Raw genomic sequence first — 19,565 nt, 5'->3', positions numbered from 1 at the left:
GGAAATGTGTTCAGCAATTAATCATTTATTCTTTCACTGTTAAAATATTTTCCACATACAAGCTTTGGTTCACAGAACCAATTCAATATTAGTCTCAGTGAAGTGATAAAGACGATACAAAATTCAACATAACTCTACACAACTGACAAAAATACTGTCCACGGGGTCTCCAACACTTGCACCACTTAGGAAGATTTCACAAGGACTCCTCTGCAATCCTTTGAAGTGATTTACATTAAAACGAGTGCAATTTCAAGTGAATTTATCACACAAGTGCAAGTAATTCACAAGGCATAAACTATACGTCACTTCAGTACATGCATCTGCTTTCCGGTGGCAAACATTTTGCCAAGTCCGTCATATAACGAGAGAGAACGTCATCTATCTTGAAGTGAGTCTTGCTTCACTTTCCGTGGTTGTGAGCAGATGGAACTCAGAGCACCAGTTTGTCAGCAGAGCAGGGATGCTACTTACCACTGAGGAGAGGACAACTGGATAAACTTTACAGCTACATGTTGCATCCAGCATGGGAAATTAAAATTTGTACCACTGTATATTTGTCTACTAAGGCCATGCAAAAACAAACACTGAAAGCTGGGAAGAAGATCACAACTAGAGGTGATACTGAGGCTAAAGGGCAGTATCTCTGCTTTACTACACTGACAGACTGAGGATGTGCTGAGTACACATGCAGGTGAGAAGAAGACGTTAAAGCCTGGTAGACAGGTGAATCATTTTTCTTTGATATTAGTCACCTTAAAAACTGAAGAATTCCACATCAAAATGTGTAGTGTTACTGTTTCTTGTCATGTTTTTGGTTACACCAAAGCGTTCTTTCTATTGCTTAAAATATGTGACATTCCTCTCTAAGAATGCAAATCTGTCATTCATAGCTTGCAAGGCAACCAAAGTTTAAAAAAAAAGTAAGATAATGTTTTGAACGGGGAGTGCCCTGTCAAGTCTGAGCCACCAGGGGTCTCCCAAGCACACACGATGGGGCAACACTTATGTTGTAACAGTGCAGTGAAGGTGGACATACCTCCACAGGCTAAACCACTGATTTCACAACAGCACATTTGTACATAAAACGTAGCTCACCGGTCTTCATGAAAGCATTCATCAAATGAATGTGATCCTGTTCAACAGTCTCTTTGATGAATGAATCCATCACTGTTCAAATCCACGCATATATGATTTATGCATAGAAAGAGGAAAGCAACACATTTAAATGGGAGCTGACTTGATAGATAAAATCTGCAACAGATCAAGATTAAACCTTCTGAAAAGGATCGGTTTTTGTAGTGAATTTGATCATTTATATGACACTGTGTGCATACAATATCAATAGCATATCAGCAGCACAGCTTCTTAAAATGTCATTTTCTTTGATTGATATGGCTTCAGTACACTGTAAAGAAACTGGTCTAATAAAAACACATTCTGCCAAATCTAAATAAATATAGACAAGCTAAACAACACCCTGAATGAGCTTTAAGTTCATGATGTCTGACCACAACACTACTGTATACATGATGAAAGTGCATAACACTAGCAGTCTGAGTTGTTTCCTGGCAAGCTACAAAGCAAGTTTTAAGGAGATCAAGTATCATAACTCTGGTCGCTGGTATAATCCCAATCTTCTTTAAACCAGAGAGTTAGAGTGAAAAGACTAACCCAGTTACAATACTGAAGTTACTGTGCAACCTGCTCTCCACGAGCGAGGGAGAGGTGGAAAGGCGTGTCGTCTACAGTGGACATCGTTTCACAGTACAAACGAGGCATGATCAACATTTCACAACACAAAAAATAACACTGGGGAATGATATAACCCGCTTTTTGAGAACGGTGAGAACTTGATAAGAGTGTGTAACCATTCCCCCCTGGTGATAAATCAACCATGACGGAAACTGAGATTCATCCATCTCTTCATGAAAGCAGCGTTGTTCTGCTTTCTTAAAAAAAAGAAAAGAAAAAAAAAGTGCATTTTTTTCATACCTTTCACGACACATTTCCAACAAGTAACATCTGACAATATTTATAATACTTTTATATGAAAGGAACACACCTAACGCAAGTGATCTACATTACTAAGTCTGTTTAGCTTTATGACGATGCTACGTGGAAATTAGCACGGTTCACAAAGCATGCTTGACAGTAAGCTGTGTTTTGTTGGGGGGGCGCCTGATGGACGAGCAGCCGTCTGGCAGTGTCAGTGCCTGTCAGGAGGAGGAGGTTTTGGCATGTGTTTGGCTTAAAAGCTCTGTAACACAAATAATTAAGAGAATTAAAGCTTGATGATATTTACCCTAGCATGCTGTGTGACGACCACTGAAACCACACAATGAGTTTACTGTCCACACTAACTGAGAAATAACCAGAAGTAATTTTTGTTTAGTACAGCAGTGAGGAATATCTAGACTGCCAAGTAAAAATTAGTACCATTAGTGTACCTATAAGTTAGTTCACTAGGCTCCCCTTTCAGTAATTGTTATAGGGGCTCTTTTGTAATATGAACAGTATGATGTTCAAACATGTCCAATGTCCAGACATGCTTTGAATGAGTCTTGCTGGTTCCTGGCATCCAGCCTGATGCATCCCATTACCGTTCCTCAGCAGGAGCAGCGATATAGTCGGTTCAGAGGTGAAAGACAGAGAGGCTCAGAGAGCAAACGTGGAGTCATACTTTCTGACTTCCAGAAGGAGGCGTTCTCTGTCCCTGAGGGCCTGGTCGAGAGCAGCCTGGGCATCGGAGAGCTGCGACTCCAGGATTTGTCTCTGTAACGGCAGGATTAGGGGATTGGTTAGCTCCAGCTATGGCTAGGTGCTTCATGCCAAGTGGGCGGATATCAGATTCTGATGGACAGCAACAGGTGTAATTACAACACCATTAGACAATCTTGTGGACTTAAACACATCTCTGCACTGTCCATCTTAGACCTGACCAGTAACTGGACACCAGTACTACAGCTGTATTTAAGAGACAGAGCAGATTTAAACATGAGGAGAACCTGTGAATCTGACCTGTCCAATAAAAAATAAACAAAAAGCCCTGTGAGAGTATAATGCAGAGCTACACATTACCTCATGCTTGGTACAGTGTTGAACAAAGAGGTCCTTTTGTTTGTAGCTGTGACTGTGATACAGACAAAACTACCACTGAAGTCATGTACTCCGTATTTTGGGGGATTTTTTTGCAATCTGTTACTATGTGTAACTGTAAATTTGGGGGGGAATTTGGGTGCGGAAATAATCTGCAACAATGACTCTTCCTCAAGTCTTAGTATACCTCTATATAATGTGAGTGTATAAGCACGTTTTTGAGTGTGTAGAAACAAAGTACTCATTGATGCTAAATTTGGAAAATACTTTCTTTGCTTCTATTTTTTATTGTCAAATGTATATAGAAAACCTTGAGTGACTTTTTATTTAAAAAATAAAATCCTATCTGATGAAGCCATATCATGGCTACGCTCCTGGCTGCACACACACTCAGTTGAGGCATATGCAGAATAAGGCACTGCTTGGTCTGCCTACCTCACTCTGCTGTTCTCTGGAACTGTTTGGGTTGTCCAGACCGCCGGCAGGAACACCTGCTGAGGCTTTAGGGTCTGTACCTTCAGCTGCAATCAGAAAGCAAATGGTGACGATCACTTTCTGTTCAGCTTTCTGCAGCAGATGTTGTCAGCTGGTGTTTGTGGTTTTACAGTTCATGATCCTGCTGATGCTGTGTATCCACAACACTAACAAGCACAACGCTTGTCTTCAGGTTGAAAAAGAGTATTTTCTTGCTCACCTTTGAGCCTCATGATGCCATCTTCACTTCGCTCGAGGAGCAGCTGATCTACAATGAATGAGGCTGGGACAGGTTGAGGGGCTGTGGGGTAGATTTTAGGGCTGTCATCCTAAAAGAAACAAAAGAGATCCTGACAGTTAATCAATACCTGAACCAGGGCTGCTCGATTAGGGAAAAATCATTATCACGATTATTTTGGTCAATATTCAGATCACAATTTTCTACCAACATCTTACAATCAGCAAACTCCAAATTTTCCAGACTGCATCAACAGCCCACCTTCATTGTGATGGTGATGTTGCTTATGTGTAACTTCATTGGCTGACCATCAACGCTGAATTCGTCTTCGAGAAAAGGACCGATGTTGGCCACCGTGGAGGCTAACAGCTCCACCTTGCAGTCTTGCACTCTCATATCCAGGAAGCCCAAAGACTCAGCCAGAGCAGAGTGTCTGGCAGCAGACGGACCCATTTCTGCTCGCATGCACACTGCTGGAGAGCTCCTGCTACCCTGTTTCTGGACTGACCCCCCTGGGGCTGCAGAAACGACATCGCAGCATTGATGAGCAGAGGTCTAAAATTATTTTGAAGACTTTGTCGATAGGAAACAAACTGCATGACAACAACAATCCAGGTTACCTTGTATGAGGCCGGCCAGCAGGTCCGATACCCTGACGTTGCCCATCTGCACAGGGCTCAGATTCTGGGCTTCTAAAGCCACAACTTGGTCTTCTCCCTTTACTTCCATGGTACAGGCGGTTCCACTCAGGATCAGCAACAACACTGAAGACTGCAACAACAGCACAATAAAGTCACATTTAAACCACTGTCAATTCAGATTCATTGTTATCATTATGGAGGACAAGATTGTAATTATGTACACTTTGTTGAGGAGAATAACTCCCTTGACAAATTCAATCTATGCATGAAATCTGTTATATGAGTATAGTAATCCACCATATCCTGATTGACGTCCTCAGTGCTTTGGGACAGAGAGCTGCTGAGCTCAGCTGATGAACCTCCCTCTGTCCCTGGAGCTGGGCTGCCTCGACTATCTGCGGGAGTGTTGTTGGGACGCATGGACTCCATACCTGACTCTGGAAACATGATATAATCTTACTGTAGATGCCACCTGAGTAATTCAGAGAAAATGCTTGGTCATATTTTAAGCACCTGAGTCCATGAGAACAACGAAATTGTCGCTGAAATCACTATCCACAGAGAGGTTTTCATCAGGCAGGCTGCCATCCAAGATAGCACTATCAAAGGAATGCTGGGAAGGCGACTGCTTCATGGATTGGAGGCGTAAGCTGGCAGCCAGCGAGGGGGATGACTCTTCTGAACGCTGGATCTGTTCCCTACGAGAACACACACACACATAGTCGTCAAGAGACGGCCAGTAAAAGCATGCGGTGCACAGTATGGGTTCCAGACACACAAACACTATTCTGTAGCCAGCAGCCCAGCAGGAGAGCACCAGCACTTACTTTGCCTGTGGACTGAACAATTTGCTCATCCCTGAGCCACGACTCAGCATGCTAAAGGCGTCTTTTGTAATTGAAAATGCCCCCTTGGTCAGGTCCAGCGAGGCACTAATGGCATCTTTGGTCACATCCTTGGTGACGTTAATGGCGCTCGACAGCTCTCCCTCCAGGCTGAAGGTGGACGGTTCGCGGGAGAGGGCGGGGGAGTGTCCAGGTGAGAGTGGAGGTGAGAGAACAGGGGTGTCCTCCTGTGTAGTCAAATCATCCAACCCCTCCTCCACAGCCTCACATGCCTCCTCCACCACCCCATCTTGCTCATCCTGATCAAACACAGTGTTGATGGAGGAGATGCCGTTCTCTAGCCCACTGTCCTCCAGGACGGCGGAGTGATGAGTGGGGGAGATGTCAGAGTCTGTTATGCTCTGGCTGTCTGTCTCTGGGGTGTGGGGGACCTCTTCCTCAGGTTCCGAGCAGGCCGGTGGTAACAGGAGACCCAATTCGGCAGAGTCCACCAGGAGGGCAAGACACACTGTAGCAGGGTTTGTCTTCTGGCCGTGAGCCTGCTTAACATCTCGTAGATCCCGGCCCAACTCTGCGCCCAGCCGAGCCATAGCATCCTTCATCCTCAGCAGGGCGACATACTGGTAGTGGTTAAGCCACATCTTCACTGGGGTGACGGTGTGGGCTAAGAAGTGGACAGAGGCAAACGAAGCCTCTTCCTGCTCTGAAGAAGGCTGGTGTGCTCTGCTGGGACTGGAGAGGGAAGGTGGTGAGCCGTTTTTTAAGGCAGAGGGCTGACACATCCACACAGACACGGCGAAGGGCTCAACAAAAGGCTGGGTTCTGCCTTTGGGGAATCGCCGAGCTCCATCAAAACCTAGGGTCACACGGGACATGCTGAGAGACCAGACATCCTGGGATCGTAGCTGCTTTCTGTCCAGAGGTTGGGGCTCCATCTCCTGAGAGTGCTGGAGGAAGGTGGATGGGATGGGCTGGAAGGCACTGCGGTCTCTGGGGTAGGGCCAGGGAGGTGCGGGCTGGAAGAAAGAGCAGCTGGTGAACTTGTCATATGTGCTGTTGAGGTCAGCTCTGGAGCCATGGGGGCAGTGGCGGGTGTTGCTGAGAACCATCTGGGGCACAGTAACAGAGAGGGACTGTGGACGCTCCGGGTGGTCCAATATGGAGGAATCCAAGGGGATTATCAGCTATAGAGAGGAACAAAAACACTCACATAAACCAGCAATTTACAGATGTTTGTATAAAATGGAGCAGGCTCCGATAAGACAAAATTGAGCTACACAAACATTTTAAATCTGAAAAAAGAATCCATGAATATGTAGAAACATCGGTGTATCCACCTTGAGCTGAGCTGCATCCATACGGATGTCTACATGCTCGTCCGCCTTGCTGCTGTCCTGCAAATGGTAGAAAGCTTTGACCTGGTCCAGTGTGTGCAGCAGACCTCTGGAGAAAAGATTGATCCACAGCACACTGGCTGGGTCTACACAGAGCTGGAGGCTATTCAGCTGGGCATACAGGTTAGAGGTGGGCACTGGAAGAAGGAAACGAGGCAAGAGATGCTGATACAGGATATTCACATGTGATCATCTGCAACTATGGCATTAAGTACACAATCAATCTGAATATTAACAGGCAATTAAGAGGGTGAAGTCCAGGTGAAACTGGTAATACACATACACAATCAATTCAAATAGTAATAATAATAAAAAGTAAGTTAAACTAAGTAAAGAAGACACACTTTGCTCAATCAAATCTAAACAAATCTAAAAAGATATCAAAAAATAAGCTAAAATACAGTTTAATAATACCTGAAAAACTGGGATTGTCAGGAAAGTAGTATTCAGTAAACTGCAGATGGACTGCTGGGATGTTGTCGGGCAGACGCAGAGTTTTACGGTTGCAGGATAATAAAGACTGGGTCTTCTTGTTTTGACGGCCTCTTGTAGACACCTGAATGTTTGAGGTGCAGAGGTTAGAACAGTGGTGGACATATCCCTAAATATGAGATCTGATTGTTCATTCAATCCAAAAAAGTTGGGCTGTTGTGTAAAACATAAATAAAAACAGAATGCAATCATTTACAAATGAGTTTTAAGAAGCGTCCCTGAGCCTGTGTTGCTGCATCGAATTCAGAATAAGCATATATTTACAAAAAAGTACAACATTAAATCTTTGTACTGTGTCAATTAACCATATGTCAAAAAGGATTGTTTTATTTATGTTTTACAGTGTCCCAACTTCTCTGGAATGGGCTTGCTCAATTCAAGACACAATAACAAAAAAAGGAACTCAATTACTCAACAAAAGTCCAAGTACGTGACACAGAACTAAACCACCTGAACCTAAACATGACTGACTTCCTGTGATAAAGTGAAGGTGGAGATACAGACATGCGCAGAATTTCCCCTGGGTGTCTCTTGTCTCTCTCAAATGGGGAACTACAAGTGTCGTCAACTCAAAATAACCCAGGAACTGTTCTTTCATGAGGGAGAGTGTGAAATGTCCAAAGTGAAAATGAAGAAGCAGTTGGAGAGGTAAACTTGAAGTGGCGGGGGTTTCTCAGCTTCAGATGAAAGGCACTGCAGCAGCTAAGTCAAGTGACATACATGGGATTGTTCTATTCTTACTCAAGCATTTTACTGACACCTAAGGAATCAGTTTGCCTAAAACCTCAGGAAATATTACAAGGCTGTGGTGATTAGGCAAGAAAACACAGCATCTTCTATTGTTCCAGTTCCCCAGAGGGGCAATTTGATGCCAGACACATAATCATACCAATATAACAAATCCATCTGCTCAAACATATGAGATTGCTGCTCTGGAAGAAACTTCTGCTCCCTGTGTTAGGCCTGTCAGGCAGATGCCTGCAGCACTGCTAACCTAACGGGCCTTTTTCTGGTCTGAGCTGACCACAAGTGATGAACACACTGCAGGACATGACACTCGTGTCAGCTCATTAGCTAACCGAGGAATGGTGGTTTTGGAAAATCTCTAGAATTCATGTGGTCAGTAATTAAACATGCTGAAACATGCCCTTTCTTCTCACATGTATTCACCAACTAATCATCCATGCTTTACACACACACTATCCACAGCCTGTACTTCTCACCCACATGGTAAAAACTGTAAGCACTTATCTCATGAGAATGCAGTTCATGTTAGGTACGCGCCTAGAGGTTGATTAGTTCCATTTAATTGTTTACTAATACAAACTCCCCTGTCTCCACACTATAAATACAATCTGTGACTGACTACACTCATTATAAATGTGAAAGAAGTCTGTGTTGCTTTGTCGCTGCTAAACTCTTCTAACTGCACAGTGACCTCTCGTCTCGTCAGAGGTACTGCCTGACCGCTTCCACTGAGGAACAGAAGTCCCTTTATTGAAGTAAGGCTTCTGTTAGAGCAGGTAAATCAAATCAGTGATGATTAGAGCTTGCCTGGTGAATGTCCACGTCATCCATTCTGACCACCACACAGCTGGATCGCAGCCTCTTCAGTGATGACCCAGAGGGAGCTTTGCCAGAGTTCCTGCTGGACGCCTGCTCTGTGTCAGAGGGGCTCATCTTGGGACTAGACTGTCCATCTAAAGTGTGTCCATGGGAGAGAAAACACTTTGGTGTGTAGAAATGAGTTACAGAGGAGAGAGTGTGCTTCCTGGTTTGACCATGACGCTGGTGTTCAGAGACATTTTTACAGATCAGAATTTGTGTGTTCTCATAAAAGCATTACTGTTACTGTGTTATTGTTCCTACTGTGAAGTATTCTGTTCTGCAAAGAAGGCATACAAGTATTCATGTTATATTTAATGATGCAGTTTTTATTGCTTCCCAGTTGTGATGAAAGCTGAGTTTGAACAAACACAATTCAAAAAGGGTGGGATGCTGGGTAAAATGAAAATAACAGAATGCAATCGAAGGCAAGCAAACTTTACCAAAAACAAAGAGCTCCTGAGCCCACGTAGTAATATCCTTTATACAATCATGTATTCACAAAGTTTGAAATTGGGGTTGTATCTGTTTAACGGTATCTGTGTTAAGCTGTCACAAAAGAAATCATATAACAAGACAACCCTTTCCAATAATCTGCATTCATACCTTGAACAGTCTTTGCGGGGGTGTCCTTGGTTGGCTGGGGCACCTCAGTATGTGGCCCAGGAAACCCAGAAGCCTCTGCTCTCCTCTGGTATTCCTGCAGCAGCTTCCCAGCCCACTGGGCCTGAGCCTCCATGGCTCCACTGTGGCGCTCCCAGTGTCGGCATCCATCAGCTGTATTATAGCAGCAGGAGAAAGGCAGCAACGATTCATGAATCATTCTAGGCTTAAAACGTATTTCCTTTAACGCAGACTCTAAAAAACTGTGCATACAATAAATGTACAATACGACTGGTATTTAGTTTGTTATCCAGCTCTTGTCAGTGTGCACAGCTAGACTGCTTATGTTTGGCTGGATATCTTTGTTTAGCTGTACCCATCTGTGAATGCACTGTGTGCAAGTTTATTGATTGCGACTGAGAGCTGGAGTCAGGTTCCTCGCATGCGTCAACAAACTTGGCCACTTTTCAAATCATGCACCCACTATGTGTGGTTCTATATTCTCACTGTATATACTGTTATACTGTGTAGATATATAGATCTTTCTTCTGTTAATATACCCTGTATAGACTGAAATCCTTAAAGGACCGGTGTGTAGGATTTAGTGAAAACACTAAAAGTGGTTGTCTAGAGCCGGTGTTCATCCGGGCTACTGTAGAAACATGCTGGTGCTACATGTCGGACTAACTGTGTAGATATAAATAGCTCAGTCTAAATATCAACAATTGATATTTTCAGGTGCTTATGCACTAATGACAACACAAATATGAATATGATATTCAATTTTTGCCATTGGATCCCCTTAAATCCTACACACTGGGCCTTTAATCACAAAGAATAGCAAAACAAAACGTTTTTTTGTTAGGTGACCATAATCAGCTGCAGAGGCACTGCTGCTCTACTTTCTACACTTGAGGAATTCCACCAAGTATAATGGCACTGGGCACTCTCTCCCAGGCCATTAGTCTGCTTGAATAGTGATCCTCTGACAGCTAGTCCTGAATGAATGAATGCTGTGGATACAGTGGGAGCAGGACAGAGCCTCTGGGTAAAGTGCAGTAAGAGAAAGGACCAGGCATCACACTCACCAGGTCTGTGGACAGGATAGTAGTCAAAACCCAGCTTCCTGAATGTCAGCTGCATGGCACCTTGCAAGCCCGGTGGGGGCGGCTCATCTAAGCAATATCACATGACATTGTTGAAAAACAGCTGGACTTTAATCATCGTTCAAATGCTTAGCAATTCACTGCATGTTAGAGGTGCATAAATATAAGTCACAGGACAATAAAGGCGACGCGTTGATCGCTTTTGTTTTCTAACTGACCTTCATCCACTGAGGAACTGTCGTTGCATATATGTAAATCCAGGCGGGATATGAAGGTGTGGTAAGAGGACTCCTTGACATCATAGAGATCAAAGTACTGACTCATGTTGCTGGGGGTGCCAGTGGGAGCAGGTGGGGGCTCTGTCCAAAGGGTGTGGAGGCCAGGCGATGGAGGAGCAGTCTAAAACACAGAGGAGGTAAAAACATCTGAATCACCAAGACGATTTGACAATAAAATAAAATGATCTGTGACGTATAGAAAACGCATCAGAAACATTGTTGTACCAGTTGTACCAACTATTCTTGATTAAAACTCTTGAATCTCTGTGTTGTCCTAAGAGGATACTGCATGTTGAGTGATCTGTGAATACACTGAGCATGTTTTATTTATACTGACAGACCAGCTGATAGAGCTGATGGTTCACTTTCACACAGTATCTTATTTATCTCTGCAGACAACACATTTATTTTCAAAAGAAATCTTTAAAAACTTCATTTTAAGTGATATAATAGTGGAAAAAAGCACAAAAACTAATTGTTCAACCTTGAACTGGAGTAATTCCTTAAAATACTTTTAAATTTGTTAAAATAATAAATCATACTTATAGCTGAGTCTGTGCTGAAAACATACTTACTAGGCATGTGGGGTGAGGAGAGTTTAAAGGGTGCTAACAAAGATAGAAATGAATGCATAAAATGTAGGCAAAAATTAACCAAAGGGAGTTTGGACTCCAGAGGGTTGAAGGTAGAAACAGATCCATAAACCAAGCCAAGCCAGAGCCATCAACGTGTCTTCTGTGAATTCTGTTCATATTTTTTAAAGGCAACAATGTCCTAACTTTTCCTTTTAACATATGAAGACTGTAGCTTTAAAATAGAATATTATTCTTGAGCAGGAAGGAGGCAGGACCTGTAGGGATTCAGCAGTCCTGCTCTTCCTCTGCTGGGCAGACTTCTCCATGGCCTCGCTGAGAGATTTGGCATAATGGATGATGGCCTTGAGCTGAGAGTCCGTCAGAACCCACAACAGGTCGTCCAGAATGAAAAGCAGCTTGGATGCCAGCACATTACAGTCCTTTATCTAGAAAGAACAATAAAGAATTAAACCACTGTGACTGGAAATTTGCAATTTAGATGAGGTCACTTTTGTGATTTCTAACCAATTCCATGACAGAAAAGCAAATGAGGGGTGGAAACACAGCCGTACTCTGCGTTTTAGAGCGATGCGAATGCGACCCTGGTTGGTGATGAGGCGTAACGGGGTGCTGCCGAGGTCCTGATCGTCACTCTCAATGGCATCTGCCTCGATTCGTAGACTCTGCCAGTTAATTTCTTTGAATGTCAGCACCTGATTGAAACAATAAACACATCAAAGCATCCAGCTATGATAAAACAAAGGGAGACAAAAAGCACACAATGTGCTGGCATCAGTGTGGCAAAGGCCAGAGAAAAAGAAAGACACATTTCCTTTTAAGTGGATTACAAAAGCTCACTTTGAAAGATCGCTCATCTCAATATGGTCTCTGCAGCTAATAAAAACAAGAACAGTCAAGATGATTTAAGTATTTGCTGAAGGCCTACTGAGCACACACTGTGTCTGTGGTAAAACACTGGATTGATCTGGGCACTGTGTACAACTTCCAGACAGGGCAGAGTCAGAGGATAAAAGTGCGCTGTACCTCTCCTCTCTTGGGGTCGGTGACGCGGGTGTAGCGGAGGTCACTGCGCTGCCATTTGGGGTTGAGGCTGTTGCCTTGTAGCTGCCAGAGCTCGAAGGAGGCGTGGAAGGCACGAGCCTGAACCTTGATGGTGATGGAGTTGATCCTAACAGACATGCCCTCCACCACTTTCTCTGCAAAGCCGTACTCGCTGTAAATTCACAATGTCAGCATGAGTGAGGCCAATGTTCACCATATACACGACATGTAGTGTGCCGTATTCAGAGTCAGATATAGGGGTATGTATTACGTGTGGGCGATTGGACAAATATATCGGCATCAGCTACTGGCTGAATCCATTTGCAGTTGCATGCTGAACACACACCTTCAAGAATGTATCAGCAATTGCCAGTTTTTGAGCTGATGGTGGCCGGCTGGACAATTTTAACACAACGCCCATCCCTATCAGACATGTCAGCTGAACACAAGATGTGTGCAGGCTTACCTCTGGCCTGCTGTAATAGCTATGGGAGAGGGGCCATTAGGTGGACGAGGCTCCTCACACGTCCTCATTTCTACCTCTACCTTATCCAAAAACTGCACAAAAGAGGAAACAGTAATACTCAGCATACAATTGAGCAACGGCAAACAGAAAAGTAACCTAACATTTGCTAATGATAACAGGGCAGAGAGAGCACAACCTATGGAGCAGTATGACATGCAAATGTAGGTTATATTTGAATGTAAACACGAAGGGAGAAATTTAGTAATGCAGAAATGTGCAAGAACTTTGGAGAAGGACAGAAATTCTTACCAGGCAAATGGGGCTCGTTTTCAACTTTGTCCATTGGATCTAAAAAGACAGCGAGGTCCACAGAGACGCAGAGTCACAAACACTTGCCACAGCATTCTGCACTGTTTATTATTCACTGGGTACAAGGGCACAGTGAACATGAAGCTCCTACAACGTGACACAAGCGCTACAACTACTGCCATGCTGTAATATTTGGAGTCACGTCGCTGTATCTCAACATATCAAATTTCAACTATCAAGTCATTATTACCCTTCACCTGATGAACTACAAGAAGAAGAAATGAGAAATTAACATTGAATTCATGACAAAGACCACGGTTGCTGAAATGAAAAGTGTTAGTGCTGATTATTAAAAGACTAAAAATCACAACAAGACTACCTAAAAGCAATCTATAAACATGAGTTTTCACATGTAAATCAAAGGATGACAACAGTTTTGCTGCCATGGTCTCCTCAATTAAGGCCTTAAATTTCAGCCTGAGGAACACGTCCTCATCTACTAATCTGAGGATCACAGACGATGCACATGGGCTAGTGTGGCCTAAAGAGATCAAAGATATACTGTGAGAATTTAAAACTTAAAAATGAATTCTTAACCTCACATCTGTCTAGTGAAGGAATGTGATAACTGGAGAGATGTTTCTGGGTAGGAGCATGGCTGTGTCACTGTTTCAACACAGTTCTCCAAGAAGAGAAGTAAAAACATGTTTTTTCAGGGCTTGTGTGATGTATGACAACATTTTGAGATAATGGACTACAGTGGTGAGTAATTCCTGCATTTACATGTGCAGGACCTCTGATTCTGTTGTAACAGTACAGCCGTTAACAGCCAGCTCTTTGTGATTACTGTTGCTTGGAGCAGAGGAGGAGTTGTGTATTATTTGCATAGCAATTAAAAGTGATTTTTTGTTTGCAGATGGCCTAACAATAACAAACAGAAAGACAACTAGCACTGAACCCTGGGGGCCCAAACAAATGATGCTACATTCCGCTCTCAACACTACAACTTGGAGCTTGAAGACAAGCACTTTAAAGCAGTTCCTGAGATTGCTGACATTGGTGGAGTTTCAAATGTAGGTCAAGATTAACAACAACACTAAGTCTACAGGCAAACCAGCTGCATTGTTAAGCTGCCATTGAGCACAGAGGTGCTTTAAGCTACATGTTAACATCAACATGCTAAAATGCGCACAATGTTTGCTTGTTGACGTTTATCAGGTACAATGTTTATCATGTTCACCAAGCATTAGCATTCGCTAATTAGGACTTAACACAAAACAGAGCTGAGGCTGGTGGGAATGGAGGAAAAGCCAAGGATCACCAAAGCCAATAGGATTCATCCTCTGGGGACCAAGAATGTCTGTATAAAATATCCTGACAATCCATCCAATAAGCAAAGTGGTGGATCTACCAACACCATCACCCATAGAGCCACACCACCAGCATGGCTTAAAACTAATCAACAAGTAGATCACACTTTCAATGGTTTAGTAGTTTCAGTTTGGTGGTGAGCCCAACAAAGGGACCGAAACTTCTAAAAACATTATTTTACTTGACAAAAGAAATCAGCTGATAAACAGCCACAATCTCTGGGAGCCTAACAAGAGTTTCTAGACTCAAATGACAGTTCAAGATATTTTGCTCTTTTATAGTGGAGCTTTTTTAAAGGACCAGTGTGCAGGATCACCCTCACACCATTTGACACACAAAACATCTATAATATTACTGGCGAAGCTGTAAAAACTACAGTGTCTTAGGTTTGGATATTTCAATCTGTGAAAGCATCATATAGTACAGCTGCAAGCATAACACATTAATACATGACATTATATGTGATACGAAACTACAATGTTGGAAAAATGTTCTTACTTTAAAGCTACTTTTTAATGAAACTCAAGAAGAATTTGAAGTTTGAGAGGTTTACATATTTATGTAAGCATGGTGTGTAGAATATACTTCAATAACAATAACATCTTTTTAGAAACATGTAGTATTCCAGGGATTATCTGGGAACACAAACCAAACATCCTGACAGTTCAATGCACAACAGCCAGTATATCTCAGGATCACTCTGGCCTCTGGCCCTTTATGTCCCTCTGAATCATGGCTTGTCTCTCTATCAACAACCAGTGCTGGTCTGAAGGCTCAGCAGTGCCTCCAGCAGTGCTTATCTCTGTGGTACTGACTCTGCTCATATCCTCTACAGCGCTATGTGCTCAAGAGCAAGCTCTTTATTATTAATAAACAGAAAACCTTTGTTTAGCTTGACAATGCAGTGTTTCTGTCTCTGCTTTGTGCTTCTTGTCAGACCAGCTACGCAACCAGGTTTGACTAGTCAATAACATACCCTGATGGCGGCTTTGTTGCAGTAGACCCGAGTGACAGCCAGCCAGGTAGGTAAGTCGAGCATGTTCTGCAGGACCTCTTCATCAAGCTCGAGGTTGGACAGCTGCCCCTCCCCCTTCAGCGTACTCAGATTGATTTTGTCTGGGGAGAGATTCTTGGTGAACCTAAGCAAAGGAACCAGATAAAAAGTTAAAATGTTTCAGGGTGAATACTTGCAGCCTAAATCTGGAGGACGTTCATATAACTTTTATCAGGGAGACACCTGACATCAGTATACGTCAGTGATGATCAGCAAGACAGAAATAGCCAAAATTCAAGTATGCAGCTTGACCAAGACGCTTTTGAAGTAAGTGAATGAGTCATCCTGGCAAACTGTAGCAGCCTCCTTACTATGCTCACACGGCTGTACTTAACCTCTCCAAAGGTGCAAATGGAGCGAGCTCCAGCAGCCACGAATAGGCCACAAACCCACAGAGTGAATATGGCAGCGATCAGAGTAAATCAGTTTGGTAAGTATTTGAGTTTCACAGACACCACATGACTGAACACTGCTCTGACAAATCCCTGTAACATTTCAGACATGAAAAAGTGACTAAATGTCAAGCGACAGTGCGACAGAGTGAGTGCGGCTCACAGTTTGGTTAATGATATTAATTAAACTAACGAGATGACATGTCAATGTGGTCCAGTTTGTCAAAACATTTAACATCGTGAGGCCTGACACCATGCTGCCTGAACCTGATAAGCCTGATAAGCCAGTCAAAGCTTAAGCTTACCGTTGACATTGAGCAACAAAATAACAGTTCAGCACTTGCTTTCCTAAAACTATTGTTACATATTAACTCCCACACCCTCCAGGGACCCTCAATGAGTCAAGCTGGAGAGAAAGAGCTAGTTCACATGCCTGAAAATACAGAACAGCTATGACTTGATCATTTTGATACAGTCTCCTTTTGGATTGGCAGAACATCACAAAGTGATTTGGTGGTATTCCTAATTAAGATTTCGATTAGAGCAGAGACTACTGCATACATAGTGGTGCTATTATTTATAGAGCCAACAATAACTAGCTAATTGCTAAGATTAGTGTGGTTTAAAGAGAACAGAAATTCCAGAGCTTATCAAAGTCAAGAAAGAAGTCATTGTATACACTTTTCCAAAAGCACAACTGTTTGGTTTTACAATTAAGCAATGCCAAGTTAAAAAAAAAAAACAATACAAAAGAAATGTCCTTGAAGTGGTCCATTTAAATCCAACAATCCTTCAGTGGTTACAGAAGTCAACTGTGTGCAAGTCTTAGTTTCAATGTGTGTGCTTACAGCAAAACATAAAGTGACTTTGCACTTAAACATAAAAATACAATCAGCAGTTCAATCATTTAATCATCCTGCCTGTCTTAAAATGACCATACTGTTATATGAATACTGCTACACTGAGTCACATAAGGGCATATTTTAAAAAAAGCACAAAATGACAGAATAAACTCAAAATGGTTTAAAGGGATTATTTCTGACAGCAGGATGCAAGATAACTGAAGAGATGCTTGGACCATGAAGCCCATTTCTTATATAAAAACAAGCCATGCTCAACAGCATTTACATGCTTGCACGTCTATGGACCAAGTCTGCGTCCCCTGTGTCCTACTTGGTGCAAATAAGCGTCTCAACTTATTGTTAAGTCTTGGGTTCAACTTTAGCCATAGCGGCATCCAGCTGGGGTACAACAGACCTTTTAAACACATATCAACTTTGCTCTCCCACCCAGATTTATTTCTTAACAACTGCCAGCAGTGGCAAACTGACAGCTCAAGAAAATACACAAAATCTGGCACAATAAAACCTCAAAAAAGTGGACGAAATAGCAGGCTCTACGCCTCCTGAGCAGAGACATCCCATGGAGAGGATGTAATACCAAGTACAGAGAAACAGCTGCAGCCAGCTCTGGAGAGGATGCTGAATGTTACTGGAGTACAGGACTTGCCGATGCTCAGAGAGGTGTAGCACCTTGGAATAAATATTGCCATAAAGAGACTGCATTCAAACTAACATTACAGGAGCATTTCTACTTATTCTGACAGCAAACCTCAGCTGACAACATCCAATCATTCATGTGCAGCAGGCCAAACACCTTGACACACACCTGAAAAAGCTCAATCATCCCGAGAGTTGGGGTTACAGAAAGAAAAGCATTTGGGGCCCTGACAGATTTGCGTGCAAGATCATACCTGTTTATATGACATTAAAATTTAAGATGCTTCCTCCATAACTCTTTTAATTTTTCTTTGTCCTTGAGGAAATGGTACTGTTTTGAGGTTTACTGGGCATAAAATCAAGGAGGAAAGATTCTTGAGAAAAAACCTGAGATGGATAAATAGATAGTTGTACACAAATATATAGACAGGTATTGGTAGAGCTCTTTCAACAGTAGTGGAAGGTATTAGGCCAACTAAATCACATATATCAGCTTACAAGGCAAGTATTAAGGCAGTCTGTGGCATGTAACAGTATTAAAAACGCGTAAAATTTGTTAAAGTAATTTGGTTGAAGTTATTAGTCTGGGACAGGCTGAACTGGTTTGATGCGTTCACTGTCCCGGTCAAGCCTCCTAACGTTATTCGCATGCGGCTGTGCCAAAATGTAGCGTTATGCTAACAGACCGTAACCGCCGTGGAAATCAATGCAACTTAGCTACATGTAGGAGACAAATGCTAGCGAACTGACGTTTGCTGTGTCGTAGACCGTAACGTTGAGCCCATCATCCAGCTGGGCTAACCGGCTAACAAAAAGCCAAAGATGCCACTTACCTTGACAAATGTTTCAGAATTTGCTTTTTAATAATTCCGGCCATTTCAGCTTGCGTTAGCCTCGAAGGCTACCCAGCGGTTTTCCCTCCAAAAAACTAAGCTTATACTAGCTTGCAGGTATGTCTATATTGAACACAACCCTAGCTGTGTACATCTTTTTAGCCGCTGCTGGCACAGCACAGCCTAGCAGCTACCTCGTTAAACACCGGGCAGCCGCTGACCCCCTTTCACACTAGCACACAAACACACACTGACACAGACACACACGCTGCACTACTGAAAAACACAACGGCTCCAACGACACAACGGCGCCATCTGCTGGATGTTCAGAGCAGAGCAGGTGGGCGGAAGTGCGGAGAATCCCACCAATCACAATGATGACACTTAAACTCTGTGCTGGTAGACTCAGGTAGTCTGAGTGTACTATAAATTGATGTAATCTATATACAGTTATGTGTCTTTTAACGTCTAAGGACAATATGTCTATATTACATCAGTATTTTGTGACGTGTCATGGTAGGAAAAGTTTACAAACACTGACAATGTGACAACTGAAGCAGTTCAAAGAAATTCAACCGCCATTTATTTATTTAATTGCCTTTCATGAAAACACAGATCCTGTAGCTTTATGTCATATTATCTTCTTCATCGAATTAATAAATACACACATTTCCATCACATTTTCTACATTGTTTTCCATCGGTTGAGATCTCTTAATATTCTCATAACAGGGGTAAATGGAAAAGTGCATCACTTTGCATTTTCTTTTGCAGGTTTCCTGAACACTTGGTTTTTGTTTTTGTTTTTTAAAACAAAACAAAACAATGCATGTTTGGTTTTTATGCCTCTGGGTGAAAAATGTAATGAATTTGCCATCCTTAGAGGGCTGATCCTTAGTGTAATGGTAACTTGGATGCAACCAGGGTGACCAGGGGCAAGTTAATCAGGTTAATCTGGCCATAAACAGTATATAAAACAAGCATAACCAGTCACACTTATCTTTTTCCTGTGTAGAAATGCAGCATTGTTAAGAAAACAACCATATTTTTACCCCAATATTTTCTAAGATAGTTTAACATTAGATATATTTTAGTGGATGTTATTGACTTCCTTTACGCCCACAGTTAATTACACGTTATTATCACTGCGATGTGTAACTTCACACGTACTTTGCATGCATTTAAAGTCCAGCTCAGTGTTGTCTTTCCTCACCGGGCCTGTGGCTCATA

At 42.6% G+C, this 19,565-nt stretch overlaps 1 protein-coding gene across 1 annotated transcript; it reads right to left on the bottom strand.

Annotated features, from left to right (window-relative positions):
• Positions 1-5: 5 nt before the first annotated feature.
• On the bottom strand, positions 6-18,614 carry bltp3a (bridge-like lipid transfer protein family member 3A). The gene is made up of 21 exons (XM_070969506.1): positions 18,337-18,614; positions 15,535-15,697; positions 13,188-13,226; positions 12,879-12,970; positions 12,395-12,584; positions 11,923-12,063; positions 11,626-11,796; positions 10,716-10,896; positions 10,480-10,566; positions 9,395-9,565; positions 8,738-8,883; positions 7,106-7,247; positions 6,635-6,828; positions 5,280-6,481; positions 4,966-5,150; positions 4,750-4,889; positions 4,432-4,582; positions 4,073-4,329; positions 3,794-3,902; positions 3,535-3,620; positions 6-2,775 (listed from the first exon to the last, which is right to left on the bottom strand). The coding sequence occupies exons 1-21, from the start codon at positions 18,378-18,380 to the stop codon at positions 2,659-2,661; spliced, it is 4,008 nt and encodes a 1,335-aa protein (XP_070825607.1). The 5' UTR covers positions 18,381-18,614; the 3' UTR covers positions 6-2,658.
• Between the last annotated feature and the right edge of the window lie 951 nt (positions 18,615-19,565).

Source organism: Chaetodon trifascialis, chromosome 8 (genome assembly GCF_039877785.1).
Source record: "Chaetodon trifascialis isolate fChaTrf1 chromosome 8, fChaTrf1.hap1, whole genome shotgun sequence".
NCBI classification, from domain to species: Eukaryota; Metazoa; Chordata; class Actinopteri; order Chaetodontiformes; family Chaetodontidae; genus Chaetodon; species Chaetodon trifascialis.
Note: the sequence above shows the minus strand (reverse complement) of the source record. Positions and strands in the feature narration are given on the sequence as shown.